The sequence below is a fragment of the Heptranchias perlo genome, chromosome 3, assembly GCF_035084215.1.
Source record: "Heptranchias perlo isolate sHepPer1 chromosome 3, sHepPer1.hap1, whole genome shotgun sequence".
In the NCBI taxonomy this organism is placed as follows: Eukaryota; Metazoa; Chordata; class Chondrichthyes; order Hexanchiformes; family Hexanchidae; genus Heptranchias; species Heptranchias perlo.
In genome coordinates this window covers 111225122-111251095 of record NC_090327.1, presented here as the reverse complement: position 1 = coordinate 111251095, position 25974 = coordinate 111225122, and the positions used below count along the sequence as shown (strand labels likewise).

The 25974-nt window shown below is 41.1% G+C and overlaps 1 protein-coding gene across 1 annotated transcript in view; it reads right to left on the bottom strand.

The window, feature by feature from the left end:
* Positions 1 to 8975: 8975 nt before the first annotated feature.
* Positions 8976 to 25974, bottom strand: part of LOC137308622 (uncharacterized protein C18orf63-like) — a 62968-nt gene continuing 45969 nt past the window's right edge. The window contains exons 11-14 of the mRNA XM_067977232.1: positions 25025 to 25202; positions 23535 to 24404; positions 15244 to 15333; positions 8976 to 9104 (exon numbers count right to left, since the gene is read on the bottom strand). Of these exons, the coding sequence (XP_067833333.1) occupies positions 8976 to 9104; positions 15244 to 15333; positions 23535 to 24404; positions 25025 to 25202 (1267 nt within the window). The remainder of the gene's footprint in view (positions 9105 to 15243; positions 15334 to 23534; positions 24405 to 25024; positions 25203 to 25974) is intronic.

Below are 25974 nucleotides of genomic sequence, written 5' to 3'. Positions count from 1 at the left end.
TGTGGGGGAGGAATTTCTGGAGTGTGTATGTGATGGTTTTCTAGACCAATACGTTGAAGAACCAACTAGAGAACAGGCGATCCTAGACTGGGTATCGTGCAATGAGAAAGGATTAATTAACAATCTTGTTGTGTGGGGTCCCTTAGGGAAGAGCGACCATAACATGATAGAATTCCTCATTAAGATGGAGAGTGAAGTAGTTGAATCTGAAACTAGGGTCCTGAATCTAAATGAAGGAAATTACGTAAGTATGAGGTGAGAGATGGCTATGATAGATTGGGGAACTTTACTAAAAGGGATGACGGTGGATAGGCAATGGCTAATATTTAAAGAACGCGTGCAGGAATTACAAGAATTATTCATTCCTGTCTGGCCCAAAAATTAAACAGGAAAGGTGGCTCAACCGTAGCTTACAAAAGAAATTAGGGATAGTATTAGATCCAAAGAGGACACATATAAAATTGCCAGAAAAAGCGGCAAGCCTGAGGATTGGGAATAGTTCAGAATTCAGCAAAGGAGGACAAGGAGATTGATTAAGAAGGGAAAAATAGTGTATGAGAGTAAACCAGCCGGGAACATAAAAACTGACTGTAAAAGCTTCTATAAATGTCAAGAGAGTTAGTGAAGACAAATGTAGGTCCCTTACAGTCAGAAATGGGGGAAATTATAATGGGGAACAAAGAAATGGCAGAACAATTAAACACATACTTTGGTTCTGTCTTCACAAAGGAGGACACAAATAACCTGCCAGAAATGTTAGGGAACCAAAGGTCCAGTGAGAGGGAGGAACTGAAGGAAACCAGTATTAGTAAAAAAATAGTGCTAGGGAAATTAATTGGGCTAAAGGCTGACAAATCCCCAGGGCCTGATAATCTACATCCCAGAGTACTGAAGGGAGTGGCCCTGGAAATAGTGGATGCATTGGTGATCAGCTTCCAAAATTCTATAGACTTTGGAACAGTTCCTACAGATTGGAGGGTGGCAAATGTAACCCCACTATTTAAAAAAGGAGGGAGAGAAAAAACAAGGAATTACAAACCAGTTAGCCTAACATCAGTAGTGGGGAAAATGCTAGTCTATTATAAAAGATGTGATAACAGAACACTTGGAGGGCATTATCGGGATTGGACAAAGTCAGCATGGGTTTATGAAAGGGAAATCACACTTTTGAGGATGTAACTAGTAGAATAGATAGGGGAGAACCAGTGGATGTGGTGTATTTGAATTTTCAGAATGCTTTTGATAAGGTCCCACACAAGAGATTAGTGTGCAAAATTAAAGCACATGGGATTGGGGGGAATATACTGGCATGGATTGAGAATTGGTTGACAGACAAGAAACAGAGAGTAGGAATAAACGAGTCTTTTCTCAGGTGGCAGGCAGTGACTCGTGGGATACCGCAGGGATCAGTGCTTGGGCCCCAGCTATTCACAATATATATCAATGATTTGGATGAGGGAACTAAATGTAACATTTCCAAGTTTGCAGACGACACAAAGCTGGGGTGGAATGTGAGCTGTGAGGAGGATGCAAAGAGGCTCCATTGTGATTTAGACAAGTTGGGTGAGTGGGCAAAAATATGGCAGATGCCGTATAACGTGGATAAATGTGAGGTTATCCACTTTGGTTGTAAAAACAGAAAGACATTATTATCTGAATGGTGATAGATTGGGAAAAGGGGAGGTGCAACGAGACCTGGGTGTCCTTGTACACCAGTCGCTGAAAGCGAGCATTCAGGTGCAGCAAGCAGTTAGGAAGGCGAATGGTATGTTGGCCTTCATTGCAAGAGGATTTGAGTACAGGAGCAGAGATGTCTTACTGTAGTTATACAGGGCCTTGGTGAGACCACATCTGGAGTGTTGTGTGGAGATTTGGTCTCCTTATCTGAGGAAGGATGTCCTTGCCATGGAGGGAGTGCAATGAAGGTTTACCAGACTGATTCTTGGGATGGCAGGACTGACTTATGAGGAGAGATTGGGTCGATTAGGCCTATATTCACTAGAGTTCAGAAGAATGAGAGGTGATCTCATCGAAACATATAAAATTCTAACAGGACGAGACAGATTAAATGCAGGGAAGATGTTCCCGATGGCTGTGGAGTCCAGAACCAGGGGTCACTGTCTCAGGATACGGGGTATGCCATTTAGAACCGAGATGAGGAGAAATTTCTTCACTCAGAGGGTGGTGAACCTGTGGAATTCTCTACCACAGAAGGCAGTGGAGGCCAAGTCATCAGATGTATTCAAGAAGGAGATAGATATATTTCTTAATGCTAAAGGGATCAAGGGATATGGGGAAAAAGCGGGAACAGGGTACTGAGTTAGACGATCAGCCATGATCATTTTCAATGGCGGAGCAGGCCCTTGCTCCTATTTTTTATGTTTCTATGTTCATGGGATGTGGGCGTCACTGGCAAGGCCAGCATTTGTTGCCCAACCTTAATTGCCCTTGAGAAGGTGGTGGTAAGCCACATTCTTGACCGGCTGCAGTCCGTGTGGTGCAGGTTCTCCCACAGTGCTGTTAGGTAGGGTGTTCCAGGATTTTGACCCAGCGACGAAGAAGGCACGGCGATATATTTCCAAGTCAGGATGGTGTGTGACTTGGAGGGGAACGTGCAGGTGGTGTTGTACCCATGTACCTGCTGCCCTTGTCCTTCCAGGTGGTAGAGATCGTGGGTTTGGGAGGTGCTGTCGAAGAGTTGCTGCAGTGCATCCTGTGGATGGTACACACTGCAGCCACTGTGCGCCAGTGGTGGAGGATGGGGTGCCAATCAAGCGGGCTGCTTTGTCCTGGATGATGTCGAGCTTCTTGAGTGTTGTTGGAGCTGCACTCATCCAGGCAAGTGGAGAGTATTCCATCACACTCTGGACTTGTGCCTTGTAGATGGTGAAAAGGTTTTGGAAAGTTAGGAGGTGAGTCACTCACCGCAGAATACCCAGCCTCTGACCTGCTCTTGTAGTCACAGTATTTATATGGCTGGTCCAGCTAAGTTTCTGGTCAATGGTGACCCTCAGGATGTTGATGGTGGGGGATTCGGCGATGGTAATGCCGATGAATGTCAAGGGGAGGTGGTTAGATTCTCTCCTGTTGGAGATGGTCATTGCCTGGCACTTGTCTGGCGCGAATGTTACTTGCCACTTATCAGCCCAAGCCTGGATGTTGTCCAGGTCTTGCTGCATGCGGGCACGGACTGCTTCATTATCTGAGGGGTTGTGAATGGAACTGAACACTGTGCAATCATCAGCGAACATCCCCATTTCTGACCTTATGATGGTGGGAAGGTCATTGATGAAGCAGCTGAAGATGGTTGGGCCTAGAACACTGCCCTGAGGAACTCCTGCAGCAATGTCCTGAGGCTGAGATGATTGGCCTCCAACAACCACTGCCATCTTCCTTTGTGCTAGGTATGACTCCAGCCACTGGAGAGTTTGCCCACTGAATCCCATTGACTTCAATTTTACTAAGGCTCCTTGATACCACACTCAGTCAAATGCTGCCTTGATGTCAACGGAGGTTACTCTCACCTCACCTCTGGAATTTAGCTCTTTTGTCCATGTTTGGACCAAGGCTGTAACGAGGTCTGGAGCCAAGTGGTCCTGGCGGAACCCAAACTGAGCATCGGTGAGCAGGTTATTGGTGAATAAGTGCCGCTTGATAGCACTGTCGACAACACCTTCCTTAACTTTGCTGATGATTGAGAGTAGACTGATGGGGCGGTAATTGGCCGGATTGGATTGTGTCGAGTCTCAGTGATCTCCCTTATACTGCAGTGCACTGCACACTGCAAGATATTGGTTATATCTCCAGCAGCAGCCTGAAAGGAGCCAGAGGCATAAAAATTATGAGCCATGGTCACTGTGACAGCCACAGGCAATGCTGTCCTTGCCCTGCTTTGAGGCTACAGTTGTGGCTGCAGCAGTTGACATATTTTCATCACAACCTCTTTAGTGAACTGCAGCAGTCGGAGGCACTGGTTGTTGCTGAAGTTGAGGTAAGAGATTTGGTCCCTGAAGATCCTCTGTGGGTATGGCCTCCTGCTGAGTGCCCTGCTCCTCCTCTTCCCCTCCCTCTTCTAGCAGCTTGTCCAGTTTGTGTGGCCTCTCTTCATTCTCCCAGTCATGTTCAATTCCCAGAGGAAGCCCTACCAGGCCACCCAAGTCTGAAAGCCAGACCATTACCTGTAGAGTATTTAAACTTTAGCCAAGTATAGGAAACCACCAAAAACGTGTAGCATTGCACCAGCAGTCAGAAGAAATTCCAGAAACTAACCTGCAAGTACTTCATGATCCCTTTAAATAGCGCTGGTGGGCGGTTGTTTAACGTCTGTTCAGCTTTGCGACTCCACACTCCCACTTTGGCTGGAGTGTGGAGTTGCAAAATGGCAGCGGTGGCTTCGCATCATGATGCTGGTGATGGTTAGGCACGTGCACAAATCCCTTTACCAAGATGGCGTCCTGCACACTTTCCATCGGACATGTGCACGTGCATCTTGGACACCATTTTGAAACCTTAGGTGGCCACGTAACACCTAAAAAATTTGCCCCCCACTGTTTATTTTCAACTTAGAACTACACATTTTCCTGCATGTAATCCAATGATATTATAATAAAGTTCTGGGGCGGAAATTGCTTTAAAAAGAATGGTGAGCTCAACAGCGCTCACCGTTGTTAGTGGCCAAATAAAAAAGCAAGTTCTGGCGTTCACACATGCGCAGTCAAACGCGGAAATATGGAATTTGCTCTTCCTGGTTCGCTGGCGATCTGACAGTTTCGCCTTAAAGGTATACTGCCTGCTGCAATCAACAGAATCAATGGACCAGCGCCAACTTGCTCTTCTGCCCAGCTGGAAACTAACTAATATCGCTATAAAGCAGGTATGATTAAATATACCAGGTCTAAACTACGTTTTAACAGTGTGATAAGTCTTAATGACTGCCAAACAACTAAAAATTAACTCTTAAAAATGTGGAATTTTATTATGCCTTAGTTTACTAGTTTTTTGGTCATTAAAAAAAATTTAAATTAAACAATTTACATTTTTAAAGAACTTTTTCCTTCTGTCTTTTTTATTTAATTTGATTATTTCTTACCGTCTCTTCTTTTTTGCTGTCTATAACTGTTTTTACAGATGATTTTACTGTTGTAACTTTCAGTTCCTTGTTTTTATGTTGCTCCTTGTACTTCAAGGCTTTGACTCTTTGGGCTTTACAAAGATGCTGCAATCTGATTGGTCAAGGGGAGAGACTGAGCCTCTCACTTCTTCCACGGATCCTGGCTTTGCTGGAGTTAATGTTGGGCTCTTCTCAGCTTCCTATTGGAGGGAGTTCCCGCAGTAAGTTAGTGGGTGAGTGTAAATCTATGGAGCGACGAGCGCCGTTCATTTTCCGCTCAGTGCAATTCATGGCCATTGTTTAAATAACCAGATGTCCAAGCTGCCACTTCGGAGCTTTGCTAACCATTCAAATCCTTAAATTTAACTGGTTAAGGAGAAAGACTGTTGGTCCCATCATTCACCAAGGTCCCAGATGCCCCGTTGACCTCACTGCACTGTTATCAACTCACACTTCCAGTAATTTGCTGCGCAAAAAAAATTTCGCGCTGAAGGGTAAGGAAAAAATCCAACTCACGGGGCAAGCGGTGAGATGCCCTGCTCCAGCAAATTCTGAGCCATTTATACAGGCTGATCTTCTTGGCATTCCTGCTAACAAAATTCTATAACATGGAAATCAACTGCTTAAAGGTCATATGTGCCTGTCATTTTTTAAAGTGAGTTGTACTTAATTCTTGAAAAATAGGTATTAACTTAATTCTTGAAAAATAGGTATTAACTTAATTCTTGAAAACGGAAAGGAAAATATATCTCTTTGTGTCTAATCATGACTTGACTAATCATCTTATAAACATGTCATGCTGTGAGGCTGAAAAACAATAAATTACAAATGCTAACAGACAATAATTTATTTATACCTCAAAGTGAACAGTAGGTAATCCAGATCTTGCCAAAATACATGTCATAAATGCACACGGTAACAACTGTGATCCAATATACAAATCTGATTTTAATATTGAATATGCAAAGGTTAGAATGACTGTGTTAAGCACAATGGACTTTCTTAACTAAAAACTTTGCAGCAAACCTTCAAAAACCTGAGAGATTTCTTTCTTAGTGAATATTCAATTAGTTAGTAACCATTTTACCACCTAATTTAGATGTATGCTACAACTATATAATTCCAACTAAACCATTATCTAAAGTTCTTCTATTTAAAAATGTTCTTAACTTTAACAAATTTCAAAGGTAACAAAAACATGAAAGTCAGAATTGTTTAGGTTCAATTCATATTGAGACTACAAGGCAGTCTGTAAAAGTAAACATGCTGGCCCTGAAAATTCACGGTACTACTACTGGTCTCACGCTGTAACTCCAATGGAAGCCTCAGAGAAATGGCATAAACTGTAATTTTCAGCCGTTTACGCCATTTCTCTGGGTTTCCACTCGAGTTACGAAGGGCAACTGGTGATAGCCCTGTGGAATTATACGGTCATGATCTGATACTAAACATTTAGTAAAGATATTTCTCAATTTTTGAGTGCAATATCTATGGGGAAGATCTTCTATGTATGCTAAAGGTAGCAAAATTGTAATTGCACTCTTTATGAAATCATTTGATTTTACCACCCACAGCACACAGAAAAAAAATCTTCCCCGCTATATTTTTCCTGGCGCAGTTGACAGAGCAGTAAAATTAACTAGGATTGCAAAGTGACTCAGAGGGGGTAGATTTTGATTTTGTGCAATAGTGTAAAACAGGTGATAGTGAATAGGCAACCCATTTTACAACACTTCTGATTTTTACATCAGGAAATGGGCTGCCGATTCGCTACCACCCGTTTTACACTGTCGCACAAAATCAAAATTATCCCGAGTGCATCCTCATGCTTGGAGCTAAAGGCTCTTTGTAATATCAATAATCCAAAGGGCACTATTTTATCCAAAATGGTAGCAAATATTTATTTAATCACCTTGGGCTAAATTTTATTTTGTAAGTGTTTACCTAGGACTGTGCTTTGTAATGTCAGGAACAGTTTCTGCTCCACTGCCTACTATCAGCAAGTAAAGGTTACTAGTCACTGACATAAAGGAGTGGGCAATGGTATTTTAGAGAGGAGCTTGATTTTAAATGTTAAGTATTAGCGTTGGACTGCTTTTGTGCCATTTAAATATTCCACAACATTGTTTTTAAACACTGGCTCAATAAATACTTTTCAGTGTCCTAGTACTGGTCAGAAATTGGTGACTTCAGATTATAATAGCAATGTAAGTGCTGCCAGTCAAATCAAAATCACGAGATGATCTTACCAAACAAATGCTTAACTTATTTGCTTGACATTCCTTTGCGTTACTGTGCTGGCAGCATTGCCCTGTTTAAAATAAAATAGTGGATAGAGGAATGTGACACAAATGCATTAAGCATTCTTCCATTATCAACATATTTGAAATTCTCTACCCGAGGGCTGTGGATAATCAGTCGTCGAGTATATTCAAGACTGAGGTCGATAGATTTTTGGGCTCTAAGGGAATCAAGGGCTATGGGGATCGGGTGGGAAAGTGGAGTTGAGGTCAAAGATCAGCTATGATCTTATTGAATGGCGGAGCAGGCTCGAGGGGCCGTATGGCCTATTCCTGCTCCTATTTCTTATGTTCTTAATTTCTATCCTGTCTTTTTTTCCTCTCACCAATTCCTTTCATTTCCCTCCTCTTCTGTCAAAGCGTTCACTCCTTGGTAATGATAAAAAGAAAACAACATTGGTGCCAGTCGCTCACTCAAGTGACCATTATTTGTGTGAACTTTGACATTTACTGTTAGTAAGCTCCTTGACCTCAAAGGGCATCATTGCTGCACTCACAATTAATTAGCTACAGTAATATCAAAGAGTGCTCACTTCCTGCAGGAGCATTTGGATAGCAATAAGGAGCAGGAATTTTGGGTGACTTTGCACTCCCTACCTCTGGGGTGCTGAGGCCAACTGTTACCCAAGCTGAGATTAGCTAACTCAGTAGAGCAGGTATAGAACCTTGGACCTTCATGGTTTGTAGGACTTAGCTACTCAGTGGATAACTTTAATGAGCCAACAGGGAACTATTAAAACTATGGGGTCGATTTTAACTGTTCCCATCAGGGGGAAAACAGGTATCAGAAGATCGGCCGCCCTTCTGTGACTTCAATGGAAACGAAAATCAAACGGAGTATAAAACAAGCGGCCAACCTGCTGCCACCTGTTCCTCGCCCTGCGGGAGCAATTAAAATCGACCCTCATGTTTTAAATGAATTGTTAATTGTATTTTTATCCATGTGAATTTTTTTTTAATTTTCAGGTGTGTGAAACATTAATCCTACTGGGCAATAAATGAACAATCATTTAATAAATGTTTAATATATTTTAAACCATTTTAGAGAAGCAAATCAGACTACATTTATAACTGTTGGTATACACATCACTGCACGTATCACAATGATAAATGAATGTGTTCTTTCATGAAAAATATATAACTTATCAGAGTTTTCTTTGGCTTGGTAAATTTTACATTAACAAAACTTAATAACACAGAAAGTAAATTAGAGAAAGATTATTTATGATTCACACAATAGTTACTGTAGCTAATTAATTGTGAGTGCAGCAATACCATGGAGTAGCTTTTTGACAGAAATTGTTATTGACATTACTACTGGATAACATGAATCAGTTCTGTATTACTCAATATATTAAAATTTTGAATAAATTAGATGGTATTAGGATACAAGTAATAACCAAGAGTAACAATTAAGTCACAGGTAGCATATGCTAAACATTCCTGACAATGAAACTGCACAAAGAACATAAAATAACATTACAATACTTGGAACTTCTCTTTGCTTGCATGTTAGACTCTCTTCTGCTCTATGTAGATATCTATCTGGATGAATATTCTCAAATTCAATCTGTAGGACCTTTGATGAATTCCATGATTTTGGAAACTAGCTGCTCCTTCTTGTCCCTTGTTTTCACAGAAACACCACGACATTTCAGCCAAGATTGGAGAGTAATGCTATTCAGTTTAGACAGCTGCAGAGAAAGAAAATATAGATTTTTTGAATTACTTACCCAGACTCTAAATTGTATTCTTTTTGTTCAGCGACAAAAGGTAATTAAACATCAACCTTTTCCCCCCATTATACTAACCAATATAACCTACAATAACTCACTATACTGCATTGACATATCCTACGATAGCTTGTTTTAAACACCCATTCTACTGTACTGATATATCTGAATAAATCACCATGAAACCTCCTCTATACATTAGTGACAGCAATTTCCACAAGAGTTCTCCTGATCCACCACCAAACTTCTGCGGAAATCCTGAGGAAACAGAGTAAATGGCCATTTTTGCCATTTCTCCTGAGTTTCCACCGATTTTTTGCCAAAGTTACAGCAGAAATTCAACCCCATACTCTAGTAATTCAACATCAGGCCTCCTCACTTATGAACCAACTTTACAGCTGGAAAAGGGTGGTTAGCCCTAATCAATCAAACTGCAGTTTCTTTTCCCCCATCTCCAATTCCACCATCCTAACCCACTGAGATTTCACCTCTGCTCTGTGGGTTGCAAAATCATGAAGAACATGTTTAAAATTTCACTATAGGTAGAGCACAGAGGAAATCTCCCTGCAAAGACAGAGTACAAAAAGAGAGGGGTAGATAAGTCCACCAAAAGAATACAGATTTAAGTAACCTGTGCCATTCCTCTTCCTGGGGTAATATTTGATAGTGTAATTATGTAAATAGTCATCAGCTTGTCCTAATAATTTTTCACAGTTTTGAGTATAATGTAAGAAAGCAACAATAAAAGTGAATTGCTCCATCAAGTCAATTCCTCTACAGACCATGCATAATCTGCTGGATTGAGAAAAGGTTCTACAAAATTTCTCCCCGTCTCTTCCCCCCCTCCTTCCAGGCATATAAAGGGAAACTCCAGGTTATCTAACTAACCTTACATCCTTAGTTACATATCCTTCGTCGGCTGACTTTCTTAGCATGAGATTTTCAATGACCCTGTGGCTCAGAAACCATTATGATCCAAACAGCTAATGTTGTTAATGGACCCAACATTCACTGCTTCAGGTGTGAACATACTTTTCATGCCCAGTACTACGTCAGGACTTCCTCAGGGCTTATTCACTTTATACCTATCTTCCCTAGTTCTGTGCTCATTAGATAAAAAAAACCTACTTCTGGCTTTGTTATCCATCTCAGTTTTTAAAACAATCTGGATCATATTTCCCCTCAATCTTGTTTTCTTACATTACGCAGCCATATAAATAAATTTATGCATAAATAAACGTCCTCTTGCATATAATTAGTTAGCTTTTCCTGTTATTTACTTCAGAGGGGTTAAAGGTAGTTACTCAGACTGGCAGAAGGTGGGAAGTGGTGTTCCACAGGGATCGGTTCCAGGACCACTGTTGTTCACCATTTACACAGAAGATTTGGACTTAGGAATCAGAATTACAATATCAAAATTTGCAATCGACACCAAATTGGGGGGTATAGTTAATACTGAGGAAGACTGCGGCACAATACAAGATGATGTTAACAAACTTGCGGAATGGGTGTGTAAATGGCAAATGAATTTCAATGTAGTTAAGTCCGAGGTGGTACATTTTGGTAGCAGGAATAAGGAGACCATATAATCCTTGGAAAATAAGAGTCTAAATGGGGTAGAGGAACAAAGGGTACAGATTCACAAATCATTAAAAGTAGCATCGCTGGCTAAGAAATGCCAACAAAGCACTCGGGTTCATTTTTAGAGGGATAGATTTCAAAAGCAGAACAGTTATGTTAAACTTATATAGAACCTTGGTAGGACCGGATTTAAGAGTACTGTGCACAGTTCTGGTCTCCATAGAATCATAGAAAGGTTACAGCACAGAAGGAGGCCATTCAGCCCATCGAGTCCACGCCAGCTCTATGCAAGAGCAATCCAGCTAGTCCCACTCCCCTGCCCTATCCCCGTATCCCTGCAATTTTTTTCCTTTCAAGTACTTATCCAGTTCCCTTCTAAAGGCTATGATTGAATCTGCCTCCACCACCCCCTCGGGCAGTGCATTCCAGATCCTAACCACATGCTGTGTAAAAGAGTTTTTCCTTGTGTCACCTTTGGTTCTTTTGTCAATCACCGTAAATCTATGCCCTCTGGTCCTTGACCCTTCCGCCAATGGGAACAACTCCTCCCTACCTACTCTGTCTAGACCCTTCATGGTTTTGAATACCTCTATCAAATCTCCTCGCAACCTTCCCTGTTCCAAGGAGAACAACCCCAGCTTCTCCAGTCTATCCATGTAACCAAAGTCCTTCATCCCTGGAATCATTCTAGTAAATCTCTTCTGCACCCTCTCTAAGGCCTTCACATTTTCGTAAAGTGCGGTGCCCAGAACTGGACACAATACACCAGTTGTGGTTGAACCAGTATTTCATAAAGGTTCAACATAACTTGCTTACTTTTGTACTCTATGCCTCTATTTATAAAGCCCAGGATCCTGTATGTTTTTTTAACCGCTTTCTCAAACTGCCCTGCCACCTTCAACGATTTGTGCATATACCCTCAGATCTCTGTTCCTGTACCTCTTTTAGAATTGTGCCATCTAGTTTATATTGCCTCTCCTCGTTCTTCCTACTGAAGTGTATCACTTCGCATTTTTCCGTGTTAAATTTCATCTGCCACATGTCCGCCCACGCCACCAGCCTGTCCATATCCACTTGAAGTCTATCACTATCCTCCTCACTGTTCACAACTCTTCCAAGTTTTGTGTCATCTGCAAATTTTGAAATTGTGCCCTGTACACGCAGGTCCAAGTCATTAAAATATATCAAGAAAAGCAGTGGTCCCAGCACCGACCCCTAGGGAACACCACTGTACACCTCCCTCCAGTCAGAAAAACAACCGTTCACCACTAGTTTCCGCTTCCTGTCACTTAGCCAATTCTGTATCCATGTTGCTACTGCCCCCTTTATTCCATGAGCCACAATCTTGATGACAAGCCTACCATGCAGCAATTTATCAAACTTCTTTTGAAAGTCCATATATACCACATCAACTGCATTGCCCTCATATACCCTCTCTGTTATCTCATCAAAAAAGTCTATCAAGTTAGTACAAAAAGGATAAAGAGGCACTGGAGAAGATGCAAAAAAGATTCACAAGGACGATATCAGAACTGAGAGATTATACATATAAAGAAAGGCTGAACAGGTTGGGGCTCTTTTCTCTAGAAAAGGGAAGGTTGAGGGGTGACCTGATAGAGGTCTTTAAAATTATAAAAGGGTTCAATAGGGTAGATGTATCTACTTGTGGGGGAGTTCAAAACTAGGGGCCATAAATATAAGATAGTCACGAATAAATCCAATAAGGAATTGAGGAAAAACTTCTTTACTCAGAGAGTGGTTATAATGTGGAAACTGCTACCACATGGAGTAGTTGAGGTGAATAGCATAGATGCATTTAAGGGGAAGCTAGATAAGTACATGATGGAAAAAGGAATAGAAGGATATGTTGATAGGATGAGATGAAGTAAGGTGAGAGGAGGCTCATGTGGAGCATAAACACAGGCATAGACATGTTTCTGTGCTGTAAATGCTATGTAATACTGTGTAAAATTCACAAATTCATGCTTTACTTTCCTTTAAATGTTTTCATACAAACAAAAACAAAATCAGTTAGCTTCACAGTCCTAACATCAGTTTCCTTACTTTTAATGCTATCAGTACACAGGCCTTTTTCACTGCCAGACAGGAGGATGGACTTGCAAATAGCAAAGGCTTGCAAATAGCAAATCCTGGGCTAGATACCAGAGCTTGAAGGATTAAAGTGTGAGGACAGATTGCTTAAACTTGGCTTGTATTCCCTTGAGTTTAGAAGGTTGAGGGGTGATCTAATTCATGTGTTTAAAATGATAAAAGGATTCAATAAGGTAGATAGAGAGAAGCTATTCCCTCTGGTGGGGGAATACAGAATAAGTGGGCACAATCTTAAAATTAGAGCTAGGCCTTTCAAGAGTGAAATCAGGAAGCACTTTTTCACACAAAGGGTAGTGGAAACTGTCATGCTGTCAACAACAAAAAATGACTGCTTGCATTTTTATAGCACTTTTAACAAATAAAATATTCCAAAGCGCTTCACAGGGTTGACAGCCTGACAAAAAGCAGTGATGAGAGGAGAGTTAGGGAAAGTGAGAAGTTAGAGAAGAAGTGGGTTTTGAAAAGGCGTTTGAAGAAAAGTAGCAAGATGAAGAAAGAACTTCCATTTATATAGCAATCTCAGGATGTCCCAAAGTGCTTCACAGCCAATTAAGCACTTTTGAAGTGTAGTCACTGTTGTAATGTAGGAGACGTGGCAGACATTTTGCGTGCAGCAAGGTCCTACAAACAACAATGCCATAAATGATCAGATAATCTAGTTTAGTGATGTTGGTTGAGAGATAAATGTTGGCTAGGACACTGGAAGAGCTCCCCAGCTCTTCTCTGAAAAGTGCCATGGGAACTTTTACATACATCTGAGAAGGCACACAGGGCCTCAGTTTAATGCCTCATCTGCAAGGTGGCACCTCCGACAGTGCAGCACTCCCTCAGTACTACACTGAACTGTCAGCCAAGACCATGTGCTCAACTCTCTGAAGTGGGTTTGAACCCACAACTTCTTACTCGGAGGAGAAATGTAGCATGGGAGAGGGGCATAGGAAAAGCATTTTAGAGTGCAAGGGTCTGTGATTGAATGTGGAACTGAGAGGGTGCATGCAAAGGAGGACAAAGTTGAAAGAGTAGAGGGCATGTTCTAGCAGTAGGACTCAAGAAAATTGTAGAAGTGAAGAGGAGCAAAGCTACAGAGCGATTTGTAGATGAGGACAAGGATCTTGAATCTGATGCTTTGAGAGATGGAGAACCAATGGAGGTTGACAAGCACAACAATGATAAAGGAGCCAGGCATAATGCAGAATACAATGCAGATTTTTGACAAGTTGCAATTTATGAATAGTGCACTCAGGAAGCTGGCAAGGAAAGCCTGAGTAATAGAATGGAGGTGATGAAGGCAAGGTTTCAGTGGTGGTGGAAGTGAGGTAAGAGTGAAATAGGCAATGTTGCAGAGGTGGGCATAGAAGTTTGTGGTAGCGGCTAGGATATGGGGTTTGAAGCTCAGTTCAGTGTTGAACAGGACACCGAGGTTGCATATTGTCAAGTTCAGAATGAGCAGCCTAGAGGTAGAGAGAATCAGGCCTACAAGTGTAAAGTTTTGGCAGAAGCTGAACTGGATGACTTCGCTCTTCCAGATACTGAGTTGAACAAACTTTTTGCTTCTTCATGTTTTGATGTCAGATAAGCAGTCACATAGCATAGCGGTAAGGTGGTGGTGGAGAGGTAGAGATGGATATCATTGGCATACATGTGAAAGCTGATACCCTATCTATGAATGATGTTGCTGACAGGCAACATTCAGATGAGGAAAAGACAGCAGCCAAGAATGAAACCTTGGGGCATATCTGACTGTGCTGAGAGATGGGAAGACGAGCTATTGCAGGATATTTGCAACATGCTGAAGTACAAAAGTAATAAAAACACTGTGATGGGGGTCCAATAATCTACATTTTTAGGCCAAAAACGAAGGCCAGCAATACCAAAGTATGTCATCTGCAGTTGTCAAGCTAGGTTTTTCTGATCAAGCAGGTGGAGAGGAAGAGAATGCTGCATACCTGCTAAGTATGGGCAAGTATATTCAGCATCTGCCGTCACTTCTGTCAGAAAATGCCACAGGTGGTGAAGAGGCTGGGAGCCGGCAGAATTGCTCCCTGCTGCATTTCCCACTCTCCAAAATGAAAAATCTTGTCTGTCAAGACAAGACAATAATGCTTAGTGAAATGATGCATACTGCTCTAAATGTGGGCAGCCTTCAGAGGATAACTTAACATGTTGGCTCATGAAGTGACCACTGCATCACTAGAGTGAGCTTTAACCTTTTTGGTGGGTCCTGGACCACAATGATACTTTATACACAATAGATGCTAACTGGGATTAGAAAATTCTGTGCTGGTTAATTATTGCCGTGCTAATGAACTTTCTATTATCAAATCTCTCCTGATCTGTAAATGAAATGCTTACACATTTCATTAAAGTTTGAGGGGAAATTTGAAGCTATGAAATATTTCTCAGATACCTGATTATTTTTCGCATGCTTTGCCACATCAACATCCTGGATAACTGGCTTGGCCTTTGGTTTCTTTGGATTTGAATCTGATCCTTTCTCCTGTAATTGAAAAACCACAAAACATAATTTAGAATTTTCCAAATGCAGGGCTTAAAAATACCCGTACCTAAACAGTTGCTCAATAAAATTTCAACAATTACCAGAGCTAGCCAAATGAAACTTATGCTTGTCACTTTGATAAGGCACCAAACTATATTTTGAATTAAAAACAACACAAACTATTAAATTACCTGGTAGTAGGTGCTCCAGCCAAACTACCAGTTCATTTTCCTGCGGTGTTGCACACAGAGTCAAGACCAAGTGTAGTACTCAGGCCAGCAGGGTTAGAGGTGGGGATGTAATTGGACCTGGGGTAAGGGGAGGAAAAGAAAAGGGGAAAGGGGGAAAAGGCAAGAGAAGAAGGAAAGGGGAAAAGAGAGAGAGAAAGAAAATATATTAATGGAGAAGGGAAGTAATGACAGAAAAACTACCTCTTAGGGGAAGGGGAGGCGAGCAAACTCTCTCTGGAGGGGTGTATTGAGCTCTCCATCACTTCCCTAGGGTCAAGTGTTTTCCTCCAGGGTCAAAATTTCCTACTGGGTGGGTTGTTGCTTCCTTTACCACCGGGCTGGATTTTTTTAAAAGAGGGAAGTGGGCGTAAGGGATTGTGCTTCCCTTCTTTGCTTGACCCAGGACTGGAGTTTGTTATCACTAGGGGTGGTGAGGAGAGTGGGGGGAAGTGGTAGGCTCCATTATTTATTCTCAGAAATATTCTTCCTTGAAGGAGAATGGACTTGACAATTATACTGATTGTAGAGGGGGAAAGCCAAGGTTTGTTTCCTGCCAGTATCCTATCCTGCATCAAGTCCCACTCACCCATAACCCTGTGCTCACTAACTAATATAGCCTCCCAGTCGCTCAGTGGCTTAAATTTAAAATTCTCATTCTTGTGTTTAAATCCCTTCCTGACCTTGTCTCATCCTATCTCTGTAATCTCGTCCAGCCTACAACCCCCGTCGCCAAACACTCCGTTCCTCTGACTGACCTCTTATGCATCCCATCGCCTTCACCCCATTGTTGGTGGCTGTGCTTTCGGCTACCTAGGCCTCACACTCTGGAATTCCCTCCCTAAATCCCTCTGCCTCTCCACCTCCCTCTCCACTTCAAAACCCATATTTTTTACCAAGCTTTTGGTCATGCCTCCTAATACCTCCTTCTTTGGATCAGTGTCCTTTTCTTTGATCACACCTATGTGAATTGCCTTGGGATGTTTTCCTATTTTAAAGGCACTATACAAATGCAAGCAGTTGTTGCTGTTGGGAGCTCCTCTCCATTATACCAATGTTGCTGACCCTGGAAATACACAGCGTCAGTGTAGTACAAGCTGGGCAAATGCTCTTCTCACAGTACACACTTCTGGTTAGGATTATGTCTAATTGCAAAATCTAGGCGTATAAATTTACAGAAGTTATGCAGAGACTTGACTTTGCATAATTACAGCCAAAAATCCCATAAAAAATGTACACATGGAAGGGATATAGAAAAGAGCAACAACACTGATCCCTAGGATAAAAGGGGTGAGCAATGAGGAAAGATTAGACAAACCTAAACTTTTGAGTGTAGAAAGAATGTACTTAAGGGGAACTGTATTGAAGTATATAAAATATTTACTGGTATAGATAAGGTAAATCTAGAAAGTAGCAGAGGACATAAATAGAAATTAAATTAGTGAAGAGTAAACTTAAAACAAATAAGTTATCAAAGGAGAAAAAATTGCCTTGCAATGTCATGCAATCCAAGAAGGAAACACTCTTTTTAGATTTCTTCAATAACCTGACAGGCCACATTTAATGATTTTTAAAAGGTAAGTTCATATTTTATTATTTAACTTAATTTAAATTGAACAGAGAATTAATGATCACTTGTAAATTTGCAATGTTTGTGAAGTTTTTTGCACATTACAAATACTGTAGTTAGCAAGTTTTAAAAAGAAAAATTAAATTACATCTTATGACCTAGAGCTGAGCAATGAAAGTCATATTGAGGTTAAGACAACAGAATAGGATTTACTGTTGGTGACAATTGTAGATGAACGCTTAATGCATTTGTATGGCATTATTCTTCCTTGCTAATTTAATGGAGCCATTAATCTGTTTAAAGTTAACTAATCTCATCAATAGTTAATAAAGACTCAGAATCAGAGCATACCAGGTATACAAACAACTACCACTTGAAAAGTTTCTCTAGGCATTGTTTTCTTTTCTTATAAGAGGAATCATTAACCTTACATTTAAAATAAAACATTAAATGTGGTTTGTTAGGTTACCAAAAAAATCTGAAAACAATAATTTGCATTGTATGACAATGTAAGACCTTTCTTTAAAAGCTGCATTTAAGTAAAATGTTAATGTTGGTCCCCTAAACACAGTCTCACTGTGTGGGTAAGTCCTCATCCATCATACAGACATTATGCCTGGAAACTGCCCAAGAAATAACGGTGAGGCTCACCATTATTTCAGGGCAAATGGAAGAGTAAATTCAAGCGATCACGCATGCGCAGTCAAACGCAGAAATCTGGAACTTTGCGTAAAAGAGATATTGCAGGCTGGAATCAATGGACCAGCACAAACTTGCTCTCCTGCCCAGCTGGAAATTAACTAATTTCGCCAGAAAAAAGGTGTGCTGAGTTATATCAGATCTAAACTAACTTTTAATAGTGTAGTAAGTATTAATGATTGCCAAACAACCTCTCTGGCACTGAGAATTAACTTTTAAAAATGTGGAATCTCATTACTCTCGATTTTAATAGTTTTTGGACACTTAAAAAAATGTTTTTTTAAATTTAAAATTTATATTTTTTTTACTTTTTCTTTCTGTCTCTTATCTCAGTCTTTTAATCTTACCCTCTCTTTATTTCGCTTTCTCTATCTGATTTTATAGTACATTTACAAATCTTATCTGACTTTTCCTGGTTCTTAGTCTGCGCGGTTTGTGAGTGAGCTTCACTTCCTGGGTCTCACAGCGCGGCTTGCTTCAAGCTGATTGGTGGAGTGGAGACAGATATCCTTTCCTCTGCTCACAGCTCAGAGAAGCCTGGGAACAGATGCTGTACTTCTTGCAGGTCTCAATTAAAACAAGTTGGCGCCCAGAAGCCCGCAAAAAAGTTTGTGGGTGAGTTAGTTATTAATGAGCAGCGGGCGACATCTGTACGCCACTCAGCGCAATTACCAGCCCGATGAATTGAGGTCCTGTGTATTTTATGCCCTTAGGATATGAATCTGGTTCAAAGAATTTTGAGTACTTTGACATTAGTTAGTTTATGTTTTTACATCAACGTTCAGAAGATACACAAAGTATCTTTCTATAAGATCTACAGAGATTTTTCAGTTCTAAGGAGGACTTGAGAAATTTATGAACTCCTGTCCATATTACATATGATGAGGAGATGCCGGTGATAGACTGGGGTGGTCAAATGTAAGGAATCTTACAACACCAGGTTATAGTCCAACAATTTTTAAAATAAAATTGTCGGACTATAACCTGGTGTTGTAAGATTCCTTACATATTACATAAGGATAGACTTTCTGGTCAGCAGGATTGCTGGCAGTATGAGAGCTGGGAAATTGGGTGCGGGTCCGTTCTGCTGAATACAAACTCTAGTTACACTGTGCAAAATCTTCTAGTTGGTTTAAATTCATTCACAAGGGCACTCGTATGATTTCCAGCCGTTTAGAGTGAGATCGTACTTCGCGTTCCACTCGCCCATCAAGAATGGCTGAAAAAGGAAATTTCATGGGCCGATTTTAACCCTCCCCACCCAGTTTTCGCCAAGCAAGTGGGCAGTTAAAATCACCCAGGGCAGTTACCCACCCTGGAGCCCCCAGGAGCTGAGAGTTGCAATTTTAGGGAGACCCGCCCGAGAACAGTGGGGCCTTTCTAGCATTTGCATGTTAGGTTCCAATTACGTCATCATTACCCGACTGCAAGTTTTACGAGGCAGCATGAGAGGGAAGCAATAGTGAGTTTCCTACCAGGCCAACCCAGTGTGAAAATGGATTGGGACCAGAAGAGGCCCAAAAAGGTAATGGGTCGGAATTTGTTGTAAAAATAATGGCGAGGTTAACAGCGCTCACTGTTATTCATAGGCAAATCGGACAATAATTTCCAGCGACCGCACAGGCATAGTTAAACGTGGAAATCCAGAAGTTGCTGGCCGAGATGCCCTGTTCCTCCAAAAACTGTGCGAAAACGGCATCTCGCTGTCTGGTTCCCCGTTCAAATGTATTGCACGGTGTGAAGTTCCTGATAGATATAGACTAAACTCGCCAAAAAGAGGTAAGTCAAGTAATTTCAAGTCAAAGTGATCTTTTAACGCGTGGTAAGTCTTAATTACTGCCAAATAACTTCTCTGGTACTGAAAATTAACTTTTACAAGTGTGGAGTCTTGTTCCTTCAGATTTTAATTATTGTTGGACATTTTTTAAAACTTTTTTTCCTGTCTCTTTATTCAATCTTTCTTTCCCTCTCTATTTCACTTTCTACATGATTTGACACAGAATTCACTATTCTAACTAATATTTCTGGGTTCTGAGTGCACTGTTATTAACGATGCTTCAATCTGACTGGTTAAGGAGATATACAGCTGCTTGCCCTGTTCACGGGTCCCAAATGTCCTGTTTTGGATCTCTAGTTTACAGGAACTTGCCGTGCAAAAACTCATAGAAAGTCTAACGAGTGACTAACGCCGTTCATTTGCCACTCACAGCAAAATCCGACCCATTAAGTTTTAATTTTTATTATCACTTTCCTTGCGGAGCCAAGAGTAGCAGTGCTCCGCTGGCTCCACAAGGAAAGATTAGGCCTCCCCTACTTCAATCTCACTCCCCCCTCACCCCAACTCCTGATCACGGGATGCCTCATGGGCTGGCCTGGCAATCAATCCTGTCACTTATCCGATGTCGGCCAGCGACCACTAGGCCACAAGATTTTCAGCTGCTTCCCGCCTGGAACAAGTCGGAAATTGGCCAGAGGGATATGAATGAGGCCTGGGAGGTACAATAACCCGTGCCTCATTTTTGGAGCACCTCATCTTTCTACTAGGCATTTTACAGCCCCCTGCCCTTAAACTGACTTTAACAACTTCAGACCTTAACTGCAGCTCCCATTTTCTCTTAGAAAGCAGGTGCTGGTAATACAGAATAGGTGAAAAACAGCTATTGGGCATGGGGGAGGTGTAGACAAGTGCTTGACATTGGTCAGCATAAATGTGTGGCTACAAGAGCAGGTCAGAGGCTGGGTATTCTGCAGCGAGTGACTCACCTCCTGACTCCCCAAAGCCTTTCCACCATCTACAAGGCACAAGTCAGGAGTGTGATGGAATACTCTCCACTTGCCTGGATGAGTGCAGCTCCAACAACACTCAAGAAGCTCGACACCATCCAGGACAAAGCAGCCCGCTTGATTGGCACCCCATCCACCACCCTAAACATTCACTCCCTTCACCTCCAGCGCACAGTGGCTGCAGTGTGTACCATCCACAGGATGCACTGCAGCAACTCGCCAAGGCTTCTTCGACAGCACCTCCCAAACCCGCGACCTCTACCACCTAGAAGGACAAGGGCAGCAGGTACATGGGAACAACACCACTTGCACGTTCCCCTCCAAGTCACACACCATCCCGACTTGGAAATATATCGCCGTTCCTTCATCGTCACTGGGTCAAAATCCTGGAACTCCCTTCCTAACAGCACTGTGGGAGAACCTTCACCACACGGACTGCAGCGGTTCAAGAAGGCGGCTCACCACCACCTTCTCAAGGGCAATTAGGGATGGGCAATAAATGCCCACCTCACCAGCGACGCCCACATCCCATCAACGAATAAAAAAAGACTGACAGGTAACACTTTGAGGCGTGCCTACTAAGTCCATTCATCTAGTATACGGTACTGTTGTACAGTCCTATCTTAACAGCTTTCTTAAGGTCTATCATCTTCTTCCCCATCAGTTCTCAGGTCCTGTGGGCACCATACACAGCAATGACTCTGGCCACCACCTCCTACCAAGCATGCTACATTGTTGTCCTTTGGCTAGGGTGCATTGGAATGTCAAACAGGGCAATCCTCCTTGCACCCACCATATGCAACAGTACCTCCACTTCACCAACCTTTAGAGAATTCATAGCATTGCACTTCTCCAAAAAGTGCCCATAGACTTCACTTCCTGCCCCCATATTTGGTTTGTCATCCAGTGTTTTTTGATAGTCACTTCTTTAGAGCTATTGGAAAGGCAGCCACAAATTTTTGATCCAACGTGCATCCATTTGCCTTTGAGCAGATAGTCCACTCCCTGAGTTTGGCAAGCTTCTAACAGGACTTTGCCATACATGTGAAACGAAGGCTAACACCCAAAATCCTGTAGGGTGACTTATTCCTATTTCAGGGGAGCACAAAGCTCCCAGCACATCAGTCCTACAGTCCAAGTACCTGGACTGGAAAATCTACTCTTTTTTTAAAACAAAAGCCAAACAGTAAATGTTTCAAAGATGAGAGCTTACTTCACATTTTCTTTTTTCAGCTCCTTTCTTATCAGAAAAATGCCTTCCTGTCAAAGATTTTAAGCTCAGATGTTGAGTAGGTGTTTGTCTTTCTTGTGTATCTAATGCCTGGAAGGCAAAATACAAACAAATAATGGTATATCACAGAAAGCCACTCTTTTTAGTTCTAGAAATTATATAAATTAGCAGATCTCCTGTGACATTGCTCACATCCAATGAATCAAGTCCAGCCAAGAACTTTAAATCAAGCCTCAGGCTCACGAGACAGGAGAAAACCCTCATAAGAAAATATTTTTCCAGGAATTTACGCAGTACAGGCAATTCTTGGAGTAAAAATACACGTTTCATTCAGAATTATTTAATTTTTTACCAGCTATTTTATAAATATTGCTTTTACTTGTAAATTTAAAGCTGGGGTAAAGTTCAAGATAGCAACTCAACCCACATCTACAAATTTTTTGGAGCGATTTGATTGGTTAAGCTTGTGCTTTATTTGATTATGTATATACTTATTTGTTGCTCATGTTGATTCATTCATGCTTAATACTTTTAATTCATACATTCCCTACCTACCAAGTTCTCATTTGTTGTTGTTCAATGACTATGAAATTTGGAACAATCAATAAATGTGACATTGAAATGTGATGCCCAATATGTGACACAGAAAGGGAGATGAGATAGGGCATGTACTCCATCAGTTTGCATTGATTGTTACTATCAAATGTCCTATGGTACATTAAATTAGATGATTCATTTTTCAGGACAGGAGTATTATGCAATGTAATGCACAATGTAGTACTCTGCTGCTAAGGTGGAGCTGTGTTTAAATGGTCTGCCTTTAAGGGCAGAAAATCTAATTGCTACAGGTAAAGATGGCCCCGGGTCACTCAGTCTAATTGCTGTGTGGTTAATCTCCATACTATGTGCATATTAGAATATGCCTGTCAGTTTTAGGATGCTGCAGTTCAGAATTAGCATGCATTTTAAGATTATTTTGTTAGTGTGATGTAAATTTTTAATATACTAAAATAGATACATATAGAAAGATGGACTCTGCATGAAAAAGCTATTGTAAATATACAACTTCTTTGTAGCAAGGACTGTAAAAAATCATTAACAATTAAAGCACAATTTTAACTGCATGCACTGATATCCTGTTAACAGATAATACACTATATCAAACAGTTGCTTTCAAGCAGTTTTTTTAAAAATTCATTCATTTGTGGGATATGGGCGTCGCTGGCGAAGCCAGCATTTATTGCCCATCCCTAATTTCCCTTGAGAAGGTGGTGGTGAGCCGCCTTCTTGAACCACTGCAGTCCATGTGAAGGTTCTCCCATAGTGCTGTTAGGTAGGGAGTTCCAAGATTTTGACCCAGAGACAATGAAGGAATGGCAATATATTTCCAAGTCAGGATGGTGTGTGACTTGGAAGGGAACGTAGAGGTGGTGGTGTTCCCATGCGCCTGCTGCCCTTGGTGGTAGAGGTCACGGGTTTGGGAGGTGCTGTCGAAGAAGCCATGGCGAGTTGCCTATAAAAGGACTAGTTATACCAACAGTCGTTATACATGAGAAATAAATTGTATCTATGTATGTGGAATAACTATTATACTGTTATAGAAAACATTTAAGTCAGCGAAAAAAAATCAATGCATATGTTACAATGTAAAAAACACAGAAATTACTTGAAATACAAGATCTAATCTCACTTGTTTGTGTTGATGATTTCCTATCATGTTGTCATTCCATTTTGTGCATGATCCATCGGAAGTTGCAATACCAAATGTATTTTTGCCTCCCATCTGTGTATTTGTACTGCTCTGCTCTTGGTTTTTTCCAAATTTCTGAAGTGGTCTAGCTCCAATCTTCATCATTCCTGTACTTGTGTTTGATTTTTGAAGCAGAATGCCACTGTATATGTTTATCCCTGTATCAGAATTTGATTTTTGGATCTGTTTATCACTTGATTTATCCACTCTTATATTTGCAATTGACTTTTGCTTTTGTGCAGTATCTGATAAGACCATTTCTTTTTCACTCCTGGATTCTTGTTCTTGTATATTTTTTGGCCTTTTTACTTCTATGTTTGCAGTTGATGAATTTAGAGTTAACAGTTTCCTTGAGTTATGTTTAACAGACTGCTTAGTTTTACTTTCATTAATACTTGCACTTATGAACTGCTTATCTTGTTGCAGTAGTTTGCTTTTAAATATAGGTATAATTCTAGACGCACTAGGAGCATGGTTACATGAAGTAGAATGTACTTCGATCTGATAGGATGCAGCTGACCTAGCAACTTGTGATTTTTCTCTTTGTGAAGAATTCTGGAAAACCACACCAGACTTGTCTGTTGATCTGAACGTGCGTCCACATAGTTTAGCAGTACATACTGACCCTGGCTCCAACCTTGTATTTAAGTCTATTTTCTGCTCATTGTCCAAGTCTCTGGTCTTCTGACTTCCACCACCAGGATATATTGAAGAGCTTTTGTTGATGACATAATTGCCTTTGGGAACTTGTGTTAGAGCAGTCCTGAAGACAGGCTTGGTTGTCAGGTTTGGTGGTCTTGTCTGAACTATCTAATTTATAAACACATGAAGACGTTACAATATTATCATCATAACTCATAGATACACATAACACAAAATACTTGTGTATTGAGGTGATTCAGCAATCCCACGCCTTCAGCAGAAGGTAGTGAAAGTTGGAAAGATCAGGCTACAATGTTGTAGCCTTATGGTCAACTGGCACTGCCGATGAATGCGGAATCAGCCTTATAATTTATAATAAAACTTTAATCCCACTCCTTCTACAAAGCATCTTTTAATCAGCAGGAGAAATATCTTTAGTGAGAAAAAAAACAGATGTGCTAGCTTATTGTTCAGGAAATGTAGTACATGGTCAGGATCCATGAGTAACTCTAACTGGTAGGCCTATGATATCTTTGGAGTGTCACAATTAAAGCACAAGTCAGGAGTGAAGAAGCCATGAAATTTCCATGTATGCTATGGCCACTGCTAATTGGTAGCATAACATAATGCAGTGAACTAGCCAAACAGCAAGTCCTTCTTTTGTCAATAAACCACCAAATGATTGATTCCACACATAAATGTTTTAAAATTACTATACCAATACTACTAACGTGTAGCCTCATATCACTGTTCTATGTAGTGTCAAAAGCACCTTCCTTTTTTTTTACCTGAGAAACACTGAGTTCATTGGTAGGATAGTAAGGCTTGTTGGTCATTTTTACTGGTAGTCCACAGAGATTGGGCAACTTTATTTTTAGGTCAGAGAAGAAAGACGTCAGTACTCCTTCCAAATCCACTCGTGGGAAAAACTGAACAGGTTCACTTCTAATACAACAAAAAGGGTAACTGAATTGTTGGATTAAGGATGTAACTGCAGACAATAATCTGACAATAATATTTTGGAGATATTTACAAATCAGAACTACAGTGCTCCTTAACTGCTACCTCAAAAGTTGACCTCAAATCCTTGCTAAGCTCCTTGATACTGTAAAATAACAATACGTTTTTGTTAACTATTACATTACTTTTTCAATGTTAAATTATTTAAATGTTTTAGCATTTATTAATAACAATGTTTTGTGGTTTATATATATTTGACACACATAACCTCTTTAAACGGACATAATGGCTTTGAAATTGGGCCGCGATCACCCTGTGCCTGAATGGTGAGACCCAAGGCTCTCCAGCTATTGGGCCTCGAGCTTCATTTCAATATTGCCGGCGAAGCGTGAAGTCCAAGTTTTGGCTGCTGTTAGTGTTGTTGGGGATTAGGGACTGGGTCAGGGATCAGGGCCGAGGGCCAACAGAGGAGCCAGTATCGGGGTCGGGACAGGCCGGGGGGGGGGGTTAGCTAATCGGGGCTAGTGAGAGGAAGCCGAGAGGGAAGATCAGGGGTCGGGAGCAATGGCGATTAGAAGGGAGGTTAAATGTGGGGTTGGGAGGAGTAGGAGTGCTTACATTCAGGTAAGTTACTTACCTTCCTTGTTGCAGGTGATCCCTAGGGCTGATTTCCCTGTGTGCAGCCTGCGATGACACTGGATGTCTCAGGGCAAACCAATCTTGGAGAGGGGACCTCAAACAAGCATTTGGCTCCTTATTTGCATTTGCAAAGAGGCTA